Source organism: Megalops cyprinoides, chromosome 1 (assembly GCF_013368585.1).
Source record: "Megalops cyprinoides isolate fMegCyp1 chromosome 1, fMegCyp1.pri, whole genome shotgun sequence".
In the NCBI taxonomy this organism is placed as follows: domain Eukaryota; kingdom Metazoa; phylum Chordata; class Actinopteri; order Elopiformes; family Megalopidae; genus Megalops; species Megalops cyprinoides.
In genome coordinates, this window is record NC_050583.1 from 30,967,296 (window position 1) to 30,982,359 (window position 15,064).

Genomic DNA, 15,064 nt, shown 5'->3' on the forward strand with positions numbered 1-15,064 from the left:
CAGAGTGGCCAAAAGCAATTTTCTTTGCGCTATATTCATGGGCACATTGATGTGAGCTGCTACAGAAATAACTGAAGTTAGTCCTTTGCCAGGTAGTTTGCCAGGCAACAGAGAGAGTTTTAGGGTCTGTAGCCGATTGCTCTGTGATTGTTATTTTAGCATTTAATCAGTTACACAGTTTTGAATAAAAATATGGTCTTCCTATCTAGGGCTCTTAGTGTGACGAGAGTAGTTTTTGGAACCTGCTTCAGCTCTCTTACATTAAGCTGAAGAGCACTATGAGTATTTGTAGGGCTCAAGTGCTAGGTGGTAAAATGTACAATTCTCTCTGAAATGATCACAGTGTCAACAATCGTGTCTCTTTTTTTAATAAATTGTACACATCTGGAGATGACTGTAGGGAATAAATATAAATTTGGACAGAGATGGTAACCATGAAATTGAAATCTTAGATGTGAGTTTTTTTCTTTGCTTGGTGAGATTGATTCCACAGAACAAGTCAATGGAACACCTCATCTCACTCGGAAATAATTACACATTACACCTCCCTCCTGAACAGTTTGATATATTTGCGGGTGTGAGTCAAGCCTTTGCCTGTCCAGCCAGATTTTTTTTTAATTGCAGAGGCTCTTCAAGACAGTCTTGCTCTAAAGCTTGTGGGGATACTTTGAAATTGAAAGCTGGTCACTCTTCAGTGTAGTTTTAAAAAGGAAAATTAAATCTAGTTTGAATTTCTGTAGTGATTCAGTCATTTTATCTATGCTTCTGATTAAATTAACTAGCCAGTTCACTTTGCTAGATTTTTGGTCTTGGCAGGTGGACATATCATTGGCCAATCACATAAACGTTGCTCCTTGCCAGGAAAGTCTTAACAGAGGAGTGTGGCATGTTGTAAATGTATAAATAAGAGGGCCCGATTTGAACTAAGCTTTAGTACATGAATATTGTCAAAATATTGTCTCTGTAGTGGTGAGCTGTCAAGGAGCTGTCCATAAACGCTACCTGTGATTTACATCTGTCCAGCCTTGCAGGCTGTACTATCACATTTCCACCTCACAAGAAGTCGCCTTGTAAAATGGAACATGGAAGGGACTGTTCCGCCTGTCCAGTGCAGTACACTGTTGTGTTGGAACAGATTGGCTCCTCACTGAATATGTCATCGTGACAGCGTATCTTTGGCCAGTTTCTGCTGGAATGCCTGTGTGCCCGGGGCACAATCTGTTGTGTAGGCACAAAATGTTGCCCTGTGCTGGTTATTCAGTGCCAGGCCGATAGGTACGATAGGCTTTGATGGATTTGTTCTGGAGCTGCTGCCCTACTGTATGGGAGCTGAGTCCTGGAAATGCCCAGGTTTCTCAGCAGCACTCTGGGATGGAGAAAGTTGTCGGTCATGCAAGTGCTTTAATCACAATTCCTAACCTCTCAGACACCTTTGTACTGTGTATCACCAGGAGCGTGATGGGATGAGGGCCATTCTGGAGTCATATGACAGTGAATTAGCAGCCAGCGAGTACTCCCCGCAGCTGACCCGTCGTGTGAAGGAGGCTGAGGACATGCTGCAGAAGGCCCAGGCACACAACATGGAGATGGAGGTAAGACCTGTCCCCACCTCAACCCAGGCGAAGTGTCCATTGGAACTGAGCTATTCAGGTACATCTGACAAGCCTAACCTTTATGAACTCACTGCACTGTTGTGTTGGGGTTCATTGTAGCCAAGACCCAAAGCTGTGCAGCAGACTGGTTCTCTGTGTCTGTGTAGGTTAGGCCCATGTTTAAAAGTCAGTGCACTCAGATTATCTTTCTTTAATGCAGCCAGTTCTGACTCAGCAAATAATGGAAGCTACTTCTAGGAATGAAGAGGGGCTCAAAGATACCTTTATCATGGTAACCCATGCATATAGGTACTTTCGAGGTGTAGGTGCCTATATGTATATATATATATATGTATGTATGTATATGTATTTATATATGTGTATATACACATACATACATACGCACAAACAATTATTTGGCTTATTTTGGTCAAGAAACCCTTGATTAGTATGGGGTTGCCTCTCAAACCTCACTCACTGTAACCACTGACTTGAAATGATGGGGAAGTATTCAAGTTTGCATGCAGCCCTAAGAATTGTCACCTCTGTCATCTCTTGTAATGCTGCTTCAGGTGACCAGAATTTGAGTGAAGTAATCAGTATTACTGTGGTCTGCTCTTTGGACTGATGGTAAAGCGGGTGTGTGGGGGGTGTGGGAGCATGATGCAATACAGTGTTACTTCTTTTTTTCCTTACAACCCTTATTCACCTGACAGCTGATTACATCAAGGACTGATCTTGTAGGAGAAATCTCTTGCTAACAACCCAAGGAAACTGTAGGTTCTTAGAAAACAAACATTTATACTCTGTTGAGGCGCAATGGAACCTGAATTGACATACAGTGAAGCAAGCTTTCAGAACCACTGTTCAACTTTCCATGCACTCACTAACAATTTCACTTTTTACCCTCCCCCCCCAATTGCAAAGTTTAACCATATTAGTGTGAAATACAGTTTTACTGCCGCTATTACTTTTTAAAGGAATAATTCTCTAAATCTCAATGTAGAGTTGCAGTGAAAAGATACAAGTGTTATTTTAAAAAACGGCAACCTCGCGTCTGAAATCGCTCACTCACTAATTATTCAGTCATACAATAAATTAATACATCAGTACTGGAAGTTGTAACTCTGTACAAATAAATAAAACTGTGGCAAATTTGACATGTGCCTTTTCAAAATGGTAATAAAAAAACAAATAGTTGTCATGCCTGAATGGTCCATTCTTGGGATGTTGAAAAGAGCACAAGAGAGCAAATGGTCCCTATCAGGCACCATCATCCTGATGCTTACTATCAAAACCCTCTTAATTTTATGTTTTTTCCTTTCAAAACCACTTGCCACTCCCTATTGATAAAATGGATATTTTATTGACACTGTAAAACCAATTTGTTGTCACATTCAGATCACACATACCCATCAGATGTACAGTTTTAAAATAACTGACTTCAAATAAGGCCATACTTAGATGTAGGAACAATCAAAATTGGTGGGAAAGTGTTGTGAATGGATATCATCAGGTACACTAACAGTGGTTAGTAAGATCGTCACGACTGTGACAAATATATGTGCACAGCATTTCAAATCAAACCAGCCAGAAATGTACAACCACTAAGAAGAAGGTCAAACTTCACTTAATGTTCACTTTTGAGTGTGAGGCTTGTCAAGCTCCCTTAGGTGGGATCATCTGTCAAAACATCCAGATAGTGATGTGCTTTTGCTGACATAAGGCTACTGCTGTTCTGCTGGATGCATCACCGGCTTCAACGGTGTGAACATGTGCCTCATGAGATGATGTGGTGAAAATAGTGGGATAGGTGTAATAGAAACAGATACACTCTAGTTCACATTTAAGTGAGAGAGCTTTAAAATCTGTAATTGCACTCCCCGAGAGAAGAAAGTTTCCTGTGCCTTATGTGCCTAGCCACCTGCTGGCTGTGCGTATATGTATGCCTAGCTGTTTGTTTCAGTTGTCCTTAAAATATTGATTTTAATTTATTGAAAATTTAACTTTAACTAGATACAAAAGTTCTCCATCCTAAAGTATTTGGCTTATGCTCATTAACTTTCTTCTTGCATCTTCTGCCTTTTTAAATTGAAGACAGCATTGCAAAAATTAATAATAAAGATAAAAGGCAGATATGCAGTTTTATACATGCAGTGCACTAGAATTGAGAACCATATGACAAGGGGTAATGATACAGACAGCGTTGACATGCCCTCTGAAAAGCGACACTTGGCAGATGGCTTCTCAGAGCGCCATCAAAGTTTGTGTAGTGTTAGGGGGAGTTATGTTCAAATATGACAGGTCCAATGTAGTTGCAGTAGTCCCTCATATACGGCTAGGTCACTTTGCCTGAAAGCAGTGGTCATTTTAATAAATTCTGCCAACCTGACATGCCCTTTTGCAGCAAACCAGGCCAGATTACCAGATAGTCTGTCTGTGGTGTTAGTCAGCAGAATCCAAGCATGGTATTCTGAGTCCTGATGATTAAGGTTGGATTAGAGAATTCTGGAATATAATATGGGACTACATAACCAAGCATTACAGAACACTGCCAAGAGCATGCAAAATGTAGATCCAAAGCAGAATATTGTCGAGTGTGCCAGGGTTATTTGCCTTTGACTCAACTGTTCTTCACTATGCAGCTGCACATGCATAAATTGTGGCATGTACAGCTGGCCAATTTCCCAATCTGGCTCTCCAGAATCTGGCCATCTGATCATCCCCCAGTATAAATGGCTAAATAAATCCCTCCCTCCCTTTTTACTTCATCTGCTGTGTGTTGAGCGTTCTGGCTTAGAATAACTTCCTTGCTTCTCTCTCTTTGGTACATATATCACCAACTGAACAATTACATCACGAAACTATTCCTTTATATCCAGCAATTGTTAAAATGAGTTGGAAGTTTTGTATAAAAGACAGTTTAACTTATCCAATGGAAGAGACAGCTGTCTTTATTTAAAATGTACTGTATTTGTAAATTAATGCATTTAAAAACTTGTGTCATGTTGTGAAATTGTGATAATGTCATACTGTCAAAATCTCCAGTGGTGACATCCATACTTTCTACTTGTGGAAATGGTCGTTAAAGTGGTAGAAATGGTCTGCCTCATACAGATGCAAATATCCCTGTCACTTCAGAAAAGTTGCCTTCATCTCTTTACTCAAGTTGTCAGCTGGCTCTATGGCATTGTACAATATTTACATTATAAGCGATAAGCATTTACTGGTACTGCACATTTTCAAATAATATTACATACACATTTCAAACAATATTAAATATACACATAATGCATATTTTAGATCTACATTGTAATTGGATAGATAAGAAATCTATTAAGCCTTGATGGTGTTGATGGTGCTGAGATACTTGTGAGTCATAGAAGCTACTCTTCTAAACTGGACCTTGTACTTTGTATACAACACTATTTCCTTTATGAGGCTTTGTCATTATTTTTTGAATGAAAAAGCTAATATGTTGTCACGTAGTTGCATGTCATGTAATAGATCACATAATGTCATATAATGCATATTGACCCTTCAGCAGCATAAAACACACAGTAGAAACTAATGACATATTTCACGCATTAAAAGTGTCATACACAGACAAATTAATGACAGGATGAGGGACATTCTTCTACGTGAGAGTTTTTTGAATATCAAGCATTACTCCTAATTTTCCTTTTGTAGGCTCCACCTTTCATAAGTTTTCACTGCACCCAGCATGACCTGTGAGTGCGTTTCATACAGAAGAACATTCATGCACTCTGCCAGGTGCAAAATGGTATTGACTTTCCCTTATAAAGGTGATCCAAGGAAACCCAGCTCCAATTTAGATAGGTGTGATTCACCTAACTGAAATAACAGCTATTGCTGAAATGTGTTTTAACACCTTGGGCTTTACTAGCTACAAATGTAATACGGCTTAGCTTTTCCACTTTTCACCACTGATAACATGGTAATATGCGATCTGCTGTGCAGAATGACTCACTGCCAGGAAAAGAATAAAGTACACATATGTGTGTGTATGTATGTGTATGTGTGTGTGTGTATATATATATATATATATATACATATATATATATATATATATACATATATATATATATATAAATATGTATGTGTGTGTGTGTATGTGTATGTGTGTGTGTACACTGATGAGCCAAAACATTATGACCACTCACAGGTGAACCGAATAACATTGATCATCTCCAAACAAGGGCACATGTCAAGGTCTGGGTAGATTAGATGGTAAGCGAACAATCAGTTCTCGTAGTCAACGTGTTGGATGCAGGAGAAATGGGCAGGAGTAAAGACCTGAGCGACTTTGACAAGGGGCAAATTGTTATGGCCAGACGACTGGGTCAGAGCATCTCTGAAACGCCAAGGCTTGTGGGGTGCTCCCGGTCAGCAGTGGTGAGTACCTGCCGACAGTGGTCCGAGGAGGGACAAACCACAAACCGGCGACAGGGTGTTGGGCGCCCAAGGCTCATTGATGCGAGAGGGCAACGAAGGCTATCCCGACTGGTCTGAACCGACAGAAGGTCTGCTGTGGCACAAGTCACAGAAAATTTTAGTGATGGTTACAAGAGGAATGTGTCAGAACACGGTGCATTGCACCCTGCTGTGTATAGAGCTACGTAGCCGCAGACTGGTCAGAGTGCCCATGATGACCCCTGTCCACCGTCGAAAGCGCCTTCAATGGGTACGCAAGCATCGAAACTGGACCTTGGAGCAGTGGACGAAGGTCGCCTGCTCCGATGAGTCCCGTTTTCTTTTAGATCACATGGATGGCCGTGTATTTGTACGCCGTTTACCTGGGGAACTGATGGCATCAGGATGCACTGTGGGAAGACAACAAGCTGGTGGAGGGAGTGTGATGCTCTGGGCAATGTTCTGCTGGGAAACCCTGGGTCCGGCCATTCATGTGGACGTCAATTTGACACGCGCCACCCACCTAAACATCATTGCAGAATAGGTACACCCTTTCATCGCAATGGTATTCCCTGATGGCATTGGCCTCTTTCAGCAGGATAATGCGCCCTGCCACACTGCACACATTGTTCAGGAATGGTTTGAGGAACATGATGAAGTGTTGAGGGTGTTGCCCTCAACACTGGGCTCCAAATTCTCTAGATCTCAATCCGAGTGAGCATCTGTGGGATGCGCTGGACCGACAAGTCTGATCCACGGCGGCTCTACCTTGCAACTTACCGGACTTGAAGGATCTGCTGCTAATGTTTTGGTGCCAGATACCACAGGACACCTTCAGGGGTCTTGTAGAGTTTATGCCTCGGCGGGTCGGCACTGTTTTGGCGGCACACGGAGGACCAACAGCATAATAGGCAGGTGGTCATAATGTTTTGGCTCCTCAGTGTATATAAGCCTGTGCATTATTACAATTAAAAAAAAAAATACATGTGAGCTTCCCATATGATATTCATTGTTTAACAGTTATATTTGTGATTTTTGTGAAGTTATGAGGTACAGTTTTTACAGTTTTATCAAAGGGTTAACTCAGTATTTATTTTAAACGTTGTTTTAGAACATAGCTGCTTATTTAACGTTGAGACCAAGTGTGGTCTAGAGTGACTGTTTCAGGGAAGAGTAACGTGTCTGTGCTTTTGAATATTTCCTCATTAAAAATGATTGAAAACAACTTCACTTCCCCTCACCTTAAGAATACTTGCATAAACAAGTATACTTGAATACTTTTGAGAAAATCCGTCTTCTCCCCATACCTAGAAACAGTGAATCTTAGCTGAATTTGCTTACAGTGTTGAGATGTGTCAGGAATCATACACACTCATTCTGCCGTTCAAGGTTGAGGGCTGATTGAACTCAAGACCTCAATCTTTTCTTATGCCAGTAGCAAGGAATAATCCTAATGCTTCATCATATGTTTCTCTTGGAATTGATTTGAAAAAAAAAAATGTTGAAATATTGGAATCTTTTTCTCATATACACTGCACGATTAAATTTTTTGATGCAAAATCATTATCAGTAGTCATGGAATGGCATTGCATATTCATGTCAAAAGTTGCAGTCATCCTTAATGGGACTGTATTAAAGCAGGCAAAACAGCAAGTTTTTCTCTTTAATGAACACTACAGCAGCTAGGTTCTTTGTTAGAGACTGGTGTTGGAAAGGATATCCTCCTTATATAGCTTTTGCTTGTGTTATACTCAGCCTCACTTGTAAGTCACTTTGGGTAAAGGTGTCTGCCAAATGAATAAATGTAAATGTAAATGGATATCCTACCAAATTTTGTGACATGAAACAAAATGCAAAACAGTATTTGTTGCCTTGTATTGATATTAAAGCATGAGTAACTGCAGTGTTTGTGATTGTTCACGGTGTACACAGTGTCTCCAGGGCCAAGGTTCTTTCTGCCCTTTGGGCTCGCTTCAATGCAGAGTTGTGCAGTAGGTTGAAAAGGAAATTCTGAGCTCTGTGAGAACTGCATTGTCACTGTTAGACATGGCGTTTTATTTTATCTAACCACTGTCATCCTCCTGCTCACTCGCACTCTCTGTGCTCCTCTGAAATCCTTTGTTTAAAAGTTTTTCTCCCCCCCCCCCTTATAGGTTCAGCTCTCAAAGGCACAGGATGAAGCCGGCACCTATAAACTTCAGGCACAGACGGTAAGATGCCTGTCTCTTTGTGTTCCATATTGGTTTAGTAGTCTAGTCGAGTAGTCTATATAAAGCACTACTAAACTACTAATCTAGTTTAGTAGTGCTTTATATTGATTGTGAATAAAAACATTCCTTACATTACAAACACTGTATGGAGTGTGGTTCATGGTTCATTTAATCTTGGCCCTGTGGTTTTTAGGTGCTGTTTTCAAACACTACATCTGGTGGAAGTGATCAAATGTGCACTTTGTCAAAAACTGCCAGCTGCTATAATTCCATCTTGTGTCCTCTGTTCCAATTAGTTCATGTGCTGAGGTGCAGAATGCCCAGTCTGTGTAGGATGACTTCACCATAGACTGCTGTTACCTGTTAAAGTGCATTATTCATGCATCAGTGCCACTTTTAAATTGAAACCTGTGTTCCTTTTGTTGAACCTGTTACAGGACTCATTTGGTAAAACTGCTAAGTGCCTGTAAGATGAGATTCTTGCACAGATGACGGCTTGCTATTGTATTGACCTGATTCAGTAATAGCTGCAGTAAATGAGGAGAACAAAAGGCATTGGATCAGATCCCCTTTCAGCTGTGGGAAACGTCAGCGCTCCCTGTTCGCTCGGATTAAAACTGTTTCGTTGGATACAAGGACAAACCATGTTTCCTAATCTCTAACAGTCACTGTGGCACATACAGTAGCAATTTTTTCATGTGTCTAGCTTTAAGATTGTCAATTCTGGTCATTCAATTGATTGTGTCTGCAAGGCAAAGACGGCAAGACTCAAATCTATACAGTTTGGCTTATGTCAGTGGGAAAACTCATGTACAGGGAAATGCTGCATCGATCTCTGAGCAGTAAACCTCTGCCCACTGCTTGTTCATCCGTTTTGATGTCTTCTCAACATATTTTTCAGACATTTAAAGACTGCGAGGAAGAGAGTTAAAATTAGTGTAAAATTAAGACGAGAATGTCCCCCGTCTAATGCCCATTCCTTGAAGCGCTTCATCAAAAATCATTTAATTTCATTGTGGTTCATCAGCTTTTGTCGTGGGATTGCCTGGGTTTGCCTTTTGTGTAAATGGGTCTTCCTGTGTTATTGGACCCAGGAACTACCAGCAGAACCAGCTACCTGGCTGTGTAACTGGGTCTGACCTTGTAAATTCCCAGGTCTCCTTCAGTGTAAAAGGGAATTCCAGCCCTCTGTAATTGCATAAGGTGCACCACTATTGTTGCTTTTTTCGCATCTCAGAAATGCTCTTTAACATGTCTGCACAGTTGAGATTTTGTTTTTAACTATACTTAAAGCCAAAGCACTTGAGCAGTGATCAGGAACAAAACGGTAAACAGTGTGAGCGCATTCCAGCCGGGATTCTTCGAGCTTCCCTTTGTTCTAAGAACACGCAATTAGCTACCTTTTTTAAATGTTAGAGAATGGCTGAAGCAGCTTAATTATTTGTCTTAAAGAAAAGTCAACCCTCATTAGTTAATTACTGGAGAGAAATCGACAGCTCCACTTTGACACTCCTGTATTAATTAGTACAGTCAGGACTGGTAGGCCCGTCTCTTTGCCGTGGTCCTCCATCACTTCCCCAAATGTAATTAATTCCTCACCACCGAGAGGCAGTGCACAGCGTAGCCACCGTCTTGTTAACAAACTTTGCCATAATTGGAAATGCATGCTTGATTGTCATCATGAAGGAGATCTTTTAGTGTGAATGCCACGGGGATTCATTTTATGATTTATTGAATTGGAAAGGAGTAATAAACAAAGCATTCACTGTGATAAATTACAGAAATGCAGCAATGCAAGAATGCATCTGTCACTGGTCTGTACTATTGACTTTTGACTGTGATAATTGATATTCCGTAGTTGTCCTGGTGAATGCATCAATGCAAACATATGCATGTGTAGGTTATGGTTATTTAACTGTAATGTCATTAAGTTTTGATGTATGTCCATGGCTAGCTTTGTATGTGTTTTAAAAGTTTCAGAATGTGTCAAGATGAAAACATGTTTGTTACTGATGGTTAGACTATATTCTACTGATCACAGGATTATTTTAAATGCAAACCATAAATGTATATTCAGCACACAGCCAACTGTCTCATTATGAGGCTGAATGGCATGAGAGCTTTTGGCATTTCAAATATCTTGCTGTGATGTTGCTTGGGGGCTAGGCATTTCAGCGCTATTAATCCCATGTGCTGGGGACAATCTCTGGTGCTCTTTGAAGGAAGAGATAATAGATTCCTTGCATTTTTGCATGATGCCACTTTCAGCTCTTTTATTTTTTTTTTTTTATTTGAGAAACCCCAGGACCGTCTAGCCTGTGTATCATTAATGAACACACTGTCACCGCTGCATGTATGTGTCCAAATTGAATTATTAATGACCTGCTGAAAACTGTACCTGAGAATACTGTTCCCCTCGTCTCAGCAACAGCTACCAGCATGGTGTGCAGACACCACGCAGGGGCTGGCAGACACACACACACACACACACACACACAGAGGAGATAACCATGGCACTTATTCCTGCTGTACACTCGCCTCTGCTTTTTTTCTTCTGAGAGTTCATTCTTTATCACCCACTCCCTGCATGTCCTGCCTCCGCCTCTCTTTCAGTCCCAGCTTGAGTTTCTTTCTAATCAGCTATATGGCTCGGATTTATATTCACATTTTACCATCAAAGATATGCTGATATTGGGATCACCTTATATCTGTATTTTTCAATGTTTCATTTAAAAAAATCTTTATCTGCAAACAAAAAAAAAAAAAGATTCAATTCAGTAGCTTCCTGAAATTGATGTTCTCTTTTCCTGTGGCGCATTGCCACGCTTTGAATGAAACGGATGGATCTGTCTAAGCTACATAATGAATGTCTCTTTAAAACATATGTCCAAATTTGACTCTTGACCTGTCTTTTTCTCTTGAAGGAAAAAAAAAAACAGTATCTCAGGCGAATAAGATAGGAAGAACTAATTTTGTTGAAAGAAAAGTTTAATTTAAGCCTAATTGTTCAAGGAGCATTAATTAAACCATTTGGATTCAGTGTCACATGTTACATGGGTGCCAAAAGGAATCCTGTTGGTGCAAGAATGCAGACTGTTGACCTGCTGAAGCCCTCTTGTCTGACATGTTATTGATGTTGGCAGGCTAATGCATTAACAAGTGTGCAGTGCTACTGCTCTGAGATACATACTGAATGGAGAATTAGCTGCACTTTTTAAAGAAAGTATGGGCCGGCCAAAAGGTGCTGGCTTCAATTACAGATTTCTTTTAAAAAGCTCTGAATCTTTTTTGATGCTGGACTTAGGGCAAGGGTGGAAAACTATTGCACAGTGACAGAACCGTGCCTTTTTGTTTGGGGTGAAGGAGCTGGTTTGGGGTTAAGAGCATAGCACTGAAAGGGAATTAAATGTCCAGTGCCATAAATGAAAACCTCACCTCATCAATGTGCTTTGTCAAAGCTGTTTTGAGACAGGGTACTCAGGGCCACTGTTTGCCTCGAGAACACGCTGTTACTCAGAGGAGACACCAGCGACCCCTCTCCAGCTAGCTGCACCCTGTTCCTTATCGTGCTTAATTGGGATTTTACTTGAATAAGTGTAAAGTGTAGAAATAAACTCACCAATATATTTTCTGCCATGAAATGTTGACTGTAGGAAATCATTCTGTTGTTCAATTATGATGACAGATCCATGATGCCAGTCTGAAGTCCTCAGCACAGTTAAAAATAGGAAAGGAAAAACACTTCAGTAACATGTGGTGCTACATGTTTGTGTAGATGTTCAGAACATTTCTTTGAAATCAAAAAGGCTTAAATGTCAGTCTTTTTCATTATTTCAAATCATGCACTTGAAATAATTCAGGTTTCATGAGAGATTATCTTCAGTTTTTCTTTGTCAGTTAGGAAGAACAATCAAAAGATCATTTACTTTGAATGTCTACAAAATGATAAACTGTGTTCTCCTTGTGAAATTTATAATTGTAGGTAGTCTCTGCTGTAATTTATGAAAGTGGAATAGCCAGTTTTGCTACCTTGGTTGACATAGAGTATATTGCTCTAAATTAAAATTGTAAAAACTCTTCAGTTTGACAGGTTAAAAATGTGTCAGCTCTGAGTGCATGGTGTTACTAGCCTGCTTTATCCAGGTTTATTACACACAGCAGGGCTGCATGCACAACATGGAGTGGAGAATCTTCTCTCTTGTTTTAATTTCCTCCGCGGGCAGTCAAGGTCCTGAAGCCTGTCAACACTGAAATACTAAACACGTCTGGCTATAATGGGCAGCTGGCTGCCAAGCCATAACCGGCATGTCCTTGGAGGTTAGAGCTGTCTGGAGCCGCTGGCATGTGCTCTCACTGCCCACTGCAGCCTTAGTAATTACACCTCTTACAGTGGGAACCAGAGCGCTGCACATATAAATCTGGCCAAAGTCCTCAGTGGCGCAGATTGCTGCTTGTTCTTCGCACTCGGAAATTCTGTGTGGGGACTTTACAGGCGTAGCCAACGCAACGATGGCTGTCGAAGACGATGGTCCCTAATAAGTGCCAGGTCTCTCTGTGCGCTGGTCAGAAGGTGGCGTACACTGTTCCTGTCTGATGACGATGAGTCAAGGGTTGGTTTACAGCAGCCAGTTACTCAAATAGCCCCTAAAAGGCTGCCAGCTGTCTGTAACTTTAGCATATGCATATCCTTTGCTCCACACCATGGGGGTATTTGTCTTTGCTTGTCGTTTTTTTTTTCTTTTTTTTTTTCCTTTTGCCCGTCTTGTCCATACTAATCAAGTCTTTACTGAGTCACGGAGCTAGAGCATTTGTTCCTCATGTGCCATTGCTGAAGTACTGTACATGTCCATGTCATGCTTGTTAGGGGGCCCAGCCAATGTTTAAACCATAAAGTGCTTTAACACCCTGCAGCCCTGCTCCCCTCTAGCCTCCATTGTTCTGACCTGCAGACCTGCTGGTAATGCCTTTGTGATTAAATGTGACACCCTGTGAAATTCTCCCGTTTCTTGGACCGGTAATTTTCTTCGCCATTGGAAAAAAAAAGAAGGCAGAAGGAGAAAACAGATTAATGCATCATTTTCGCCATGACTCCCTCAGCGATTTCTTTCAGGTTCAATATGTGTCACTGGTCTGGATGTAACGGAAGGAATTTGTTTAAATCAGCTGGGCAGTGAGTGGGCCCTCCTCATACGATGCTCAGCTGACTCTAACATGTAGGGAGGATCTTGGAGGGAGGGGGAACGTGAGAGCACGAAGATGATGTTTATTTGTTTGTTTATTTATTTTTTTAAAGAAATACCTTATTAATCCATCATGCCATGCACATCTCCCCACTATATCTTCATTTAGAGTCGGAAACAAATATGCAGTGCAGATGGTACACAGGTGGTCCAGGGAGACCTCTGGCTCGCACCAATTCATCTTGTGGTGTCGAGGAGCGGCCAGCGGGCCCCACTCAAGGCTGAACCCGCAGCCGCCGTGATGAATGAGACATCGGCACGCACCCCGCACTGCGGCCCGCGGAGCGCAACGCCGCAAAAAAAAACGCAGCAAGCCTCACGTCCCACAAGAGGACGCAAGAATGACGTATTTATCTCCCCGATAAGCCAGAGATGGAAATGGCGCTGCGCTCGCTCGTGATTCCGGAGCCTCCCTGGACGGCCTCAAACAAATTCCGCAGTTAATGGGACTCATCACAAGCGAAGGGAGCTGCGATGTTATCTCGTTAATTGAATTTATATATTCTCTCCTCTTAACGCACTTGATAGTATGATAGGATGAAAGGATTGTTGAGAGGAAATTGGATTGATCTTATTTAAGTGCTATTGGGCCAGTGTACTGTAATGCCACGGTTCCCCACATTTGGGATTTGACATAGTTAATGTTAATGGTTTGTCCTCAGTTTTTGGAGTGTTTATTTCAGTTATTTTTAGGTACTTATTTAAGGTCTGGGCCCTTTTGCGTGTCTCATTAGTGTCAGTTCTTTGACAGTGTTTCTGGTTTAACCATGTAGCACTGAAGATGGCCTCTCCCTTTGCCTCTTTGGCCGACCTTTGTTTTCGTCAGTGAGAATTTCTTTCTGTTCAAACCCTTAAACTGGGGATTGCCTCCCTACTCTGATTTTGATTGGATCCAGCTCTTTCTTTTTCACATCCAGATATTCCTTCAGTAAATCCCATCAAACTGGACCAGAGATCTTTAACATCTGTTTCAGTGGGGTCCATTCCAAAAAATATATATATATGAGGAGCTCACATTAAGCATTGCAAAATTTGTTAGTCCACCTCCTGTATACAGACATACATAACAAACAAGGCTGTATCTCTATACAAATTCTGATATCCCTCCCGTTGCCATTATGTATAGTTAAAGCTGCAAAATAATGTAATTAAAACAATGTGTAATTGTAATGTTATGTAATTAAATAAAATAGTGTAATATATGTGTAAGTTATTAATGCATTGACAAATTAAGTCAGTTGGGTTTTCTTCCTTTACAATTACTGAATTTATTGCTATGCTGCAGTCCTCAGTTGTGGGGCCATTTTTCTGACTTTTCCTGTAGCTTGGGTGCCACTTGGCAGTTCCTCCTCCTCAGTGCAATTGCTAAAAGTTTGAGTCAAAAAGTACAAGGATGCCCTGGGGGTTGCTTCAGTGAACTTAAAGAAATATGAGTCAGTGTTGAGATTTGAATTAGATCCACCAGATATTTCAATATAAATGCATACAGTAGCTGTTAAAAGAGACATTCAGACAGCTTTGTATTTTCTGCATGTTGTGACATTTACCTGGATATGAACTGTTGCCTCCTGCTCTATTATACAGCAGT

The 15,064-nt window shown here is 41.0% G+C and overlaps 1 protein-coding gene across 1 annotated transcript in view; it reads left to right on the forward strand.

The window, feature by feature from the left end:
* The window catches only part of mad1l1 (mitotic arrest deficient 1 like 1), a 206,873-nt gene that overhangs the window by 53,907 nt on the left and 137,902 nt on the right, over positions 1-15,064 (forward strand). Inside the window, exons 12-13 of the mRNA XM_036535154.1 lie at positions 1,452-1,592; positions 8,180-8,236. Coding sequence (XP_036391047.1) covers positions 1,452-1,592; positions 8,180-8,236 — 198 coding nt within the window. The remainder of the gene's footprint in view (positions 1-1,451; positions 1,593-8,179; positions 8,237-15,064) is intronic.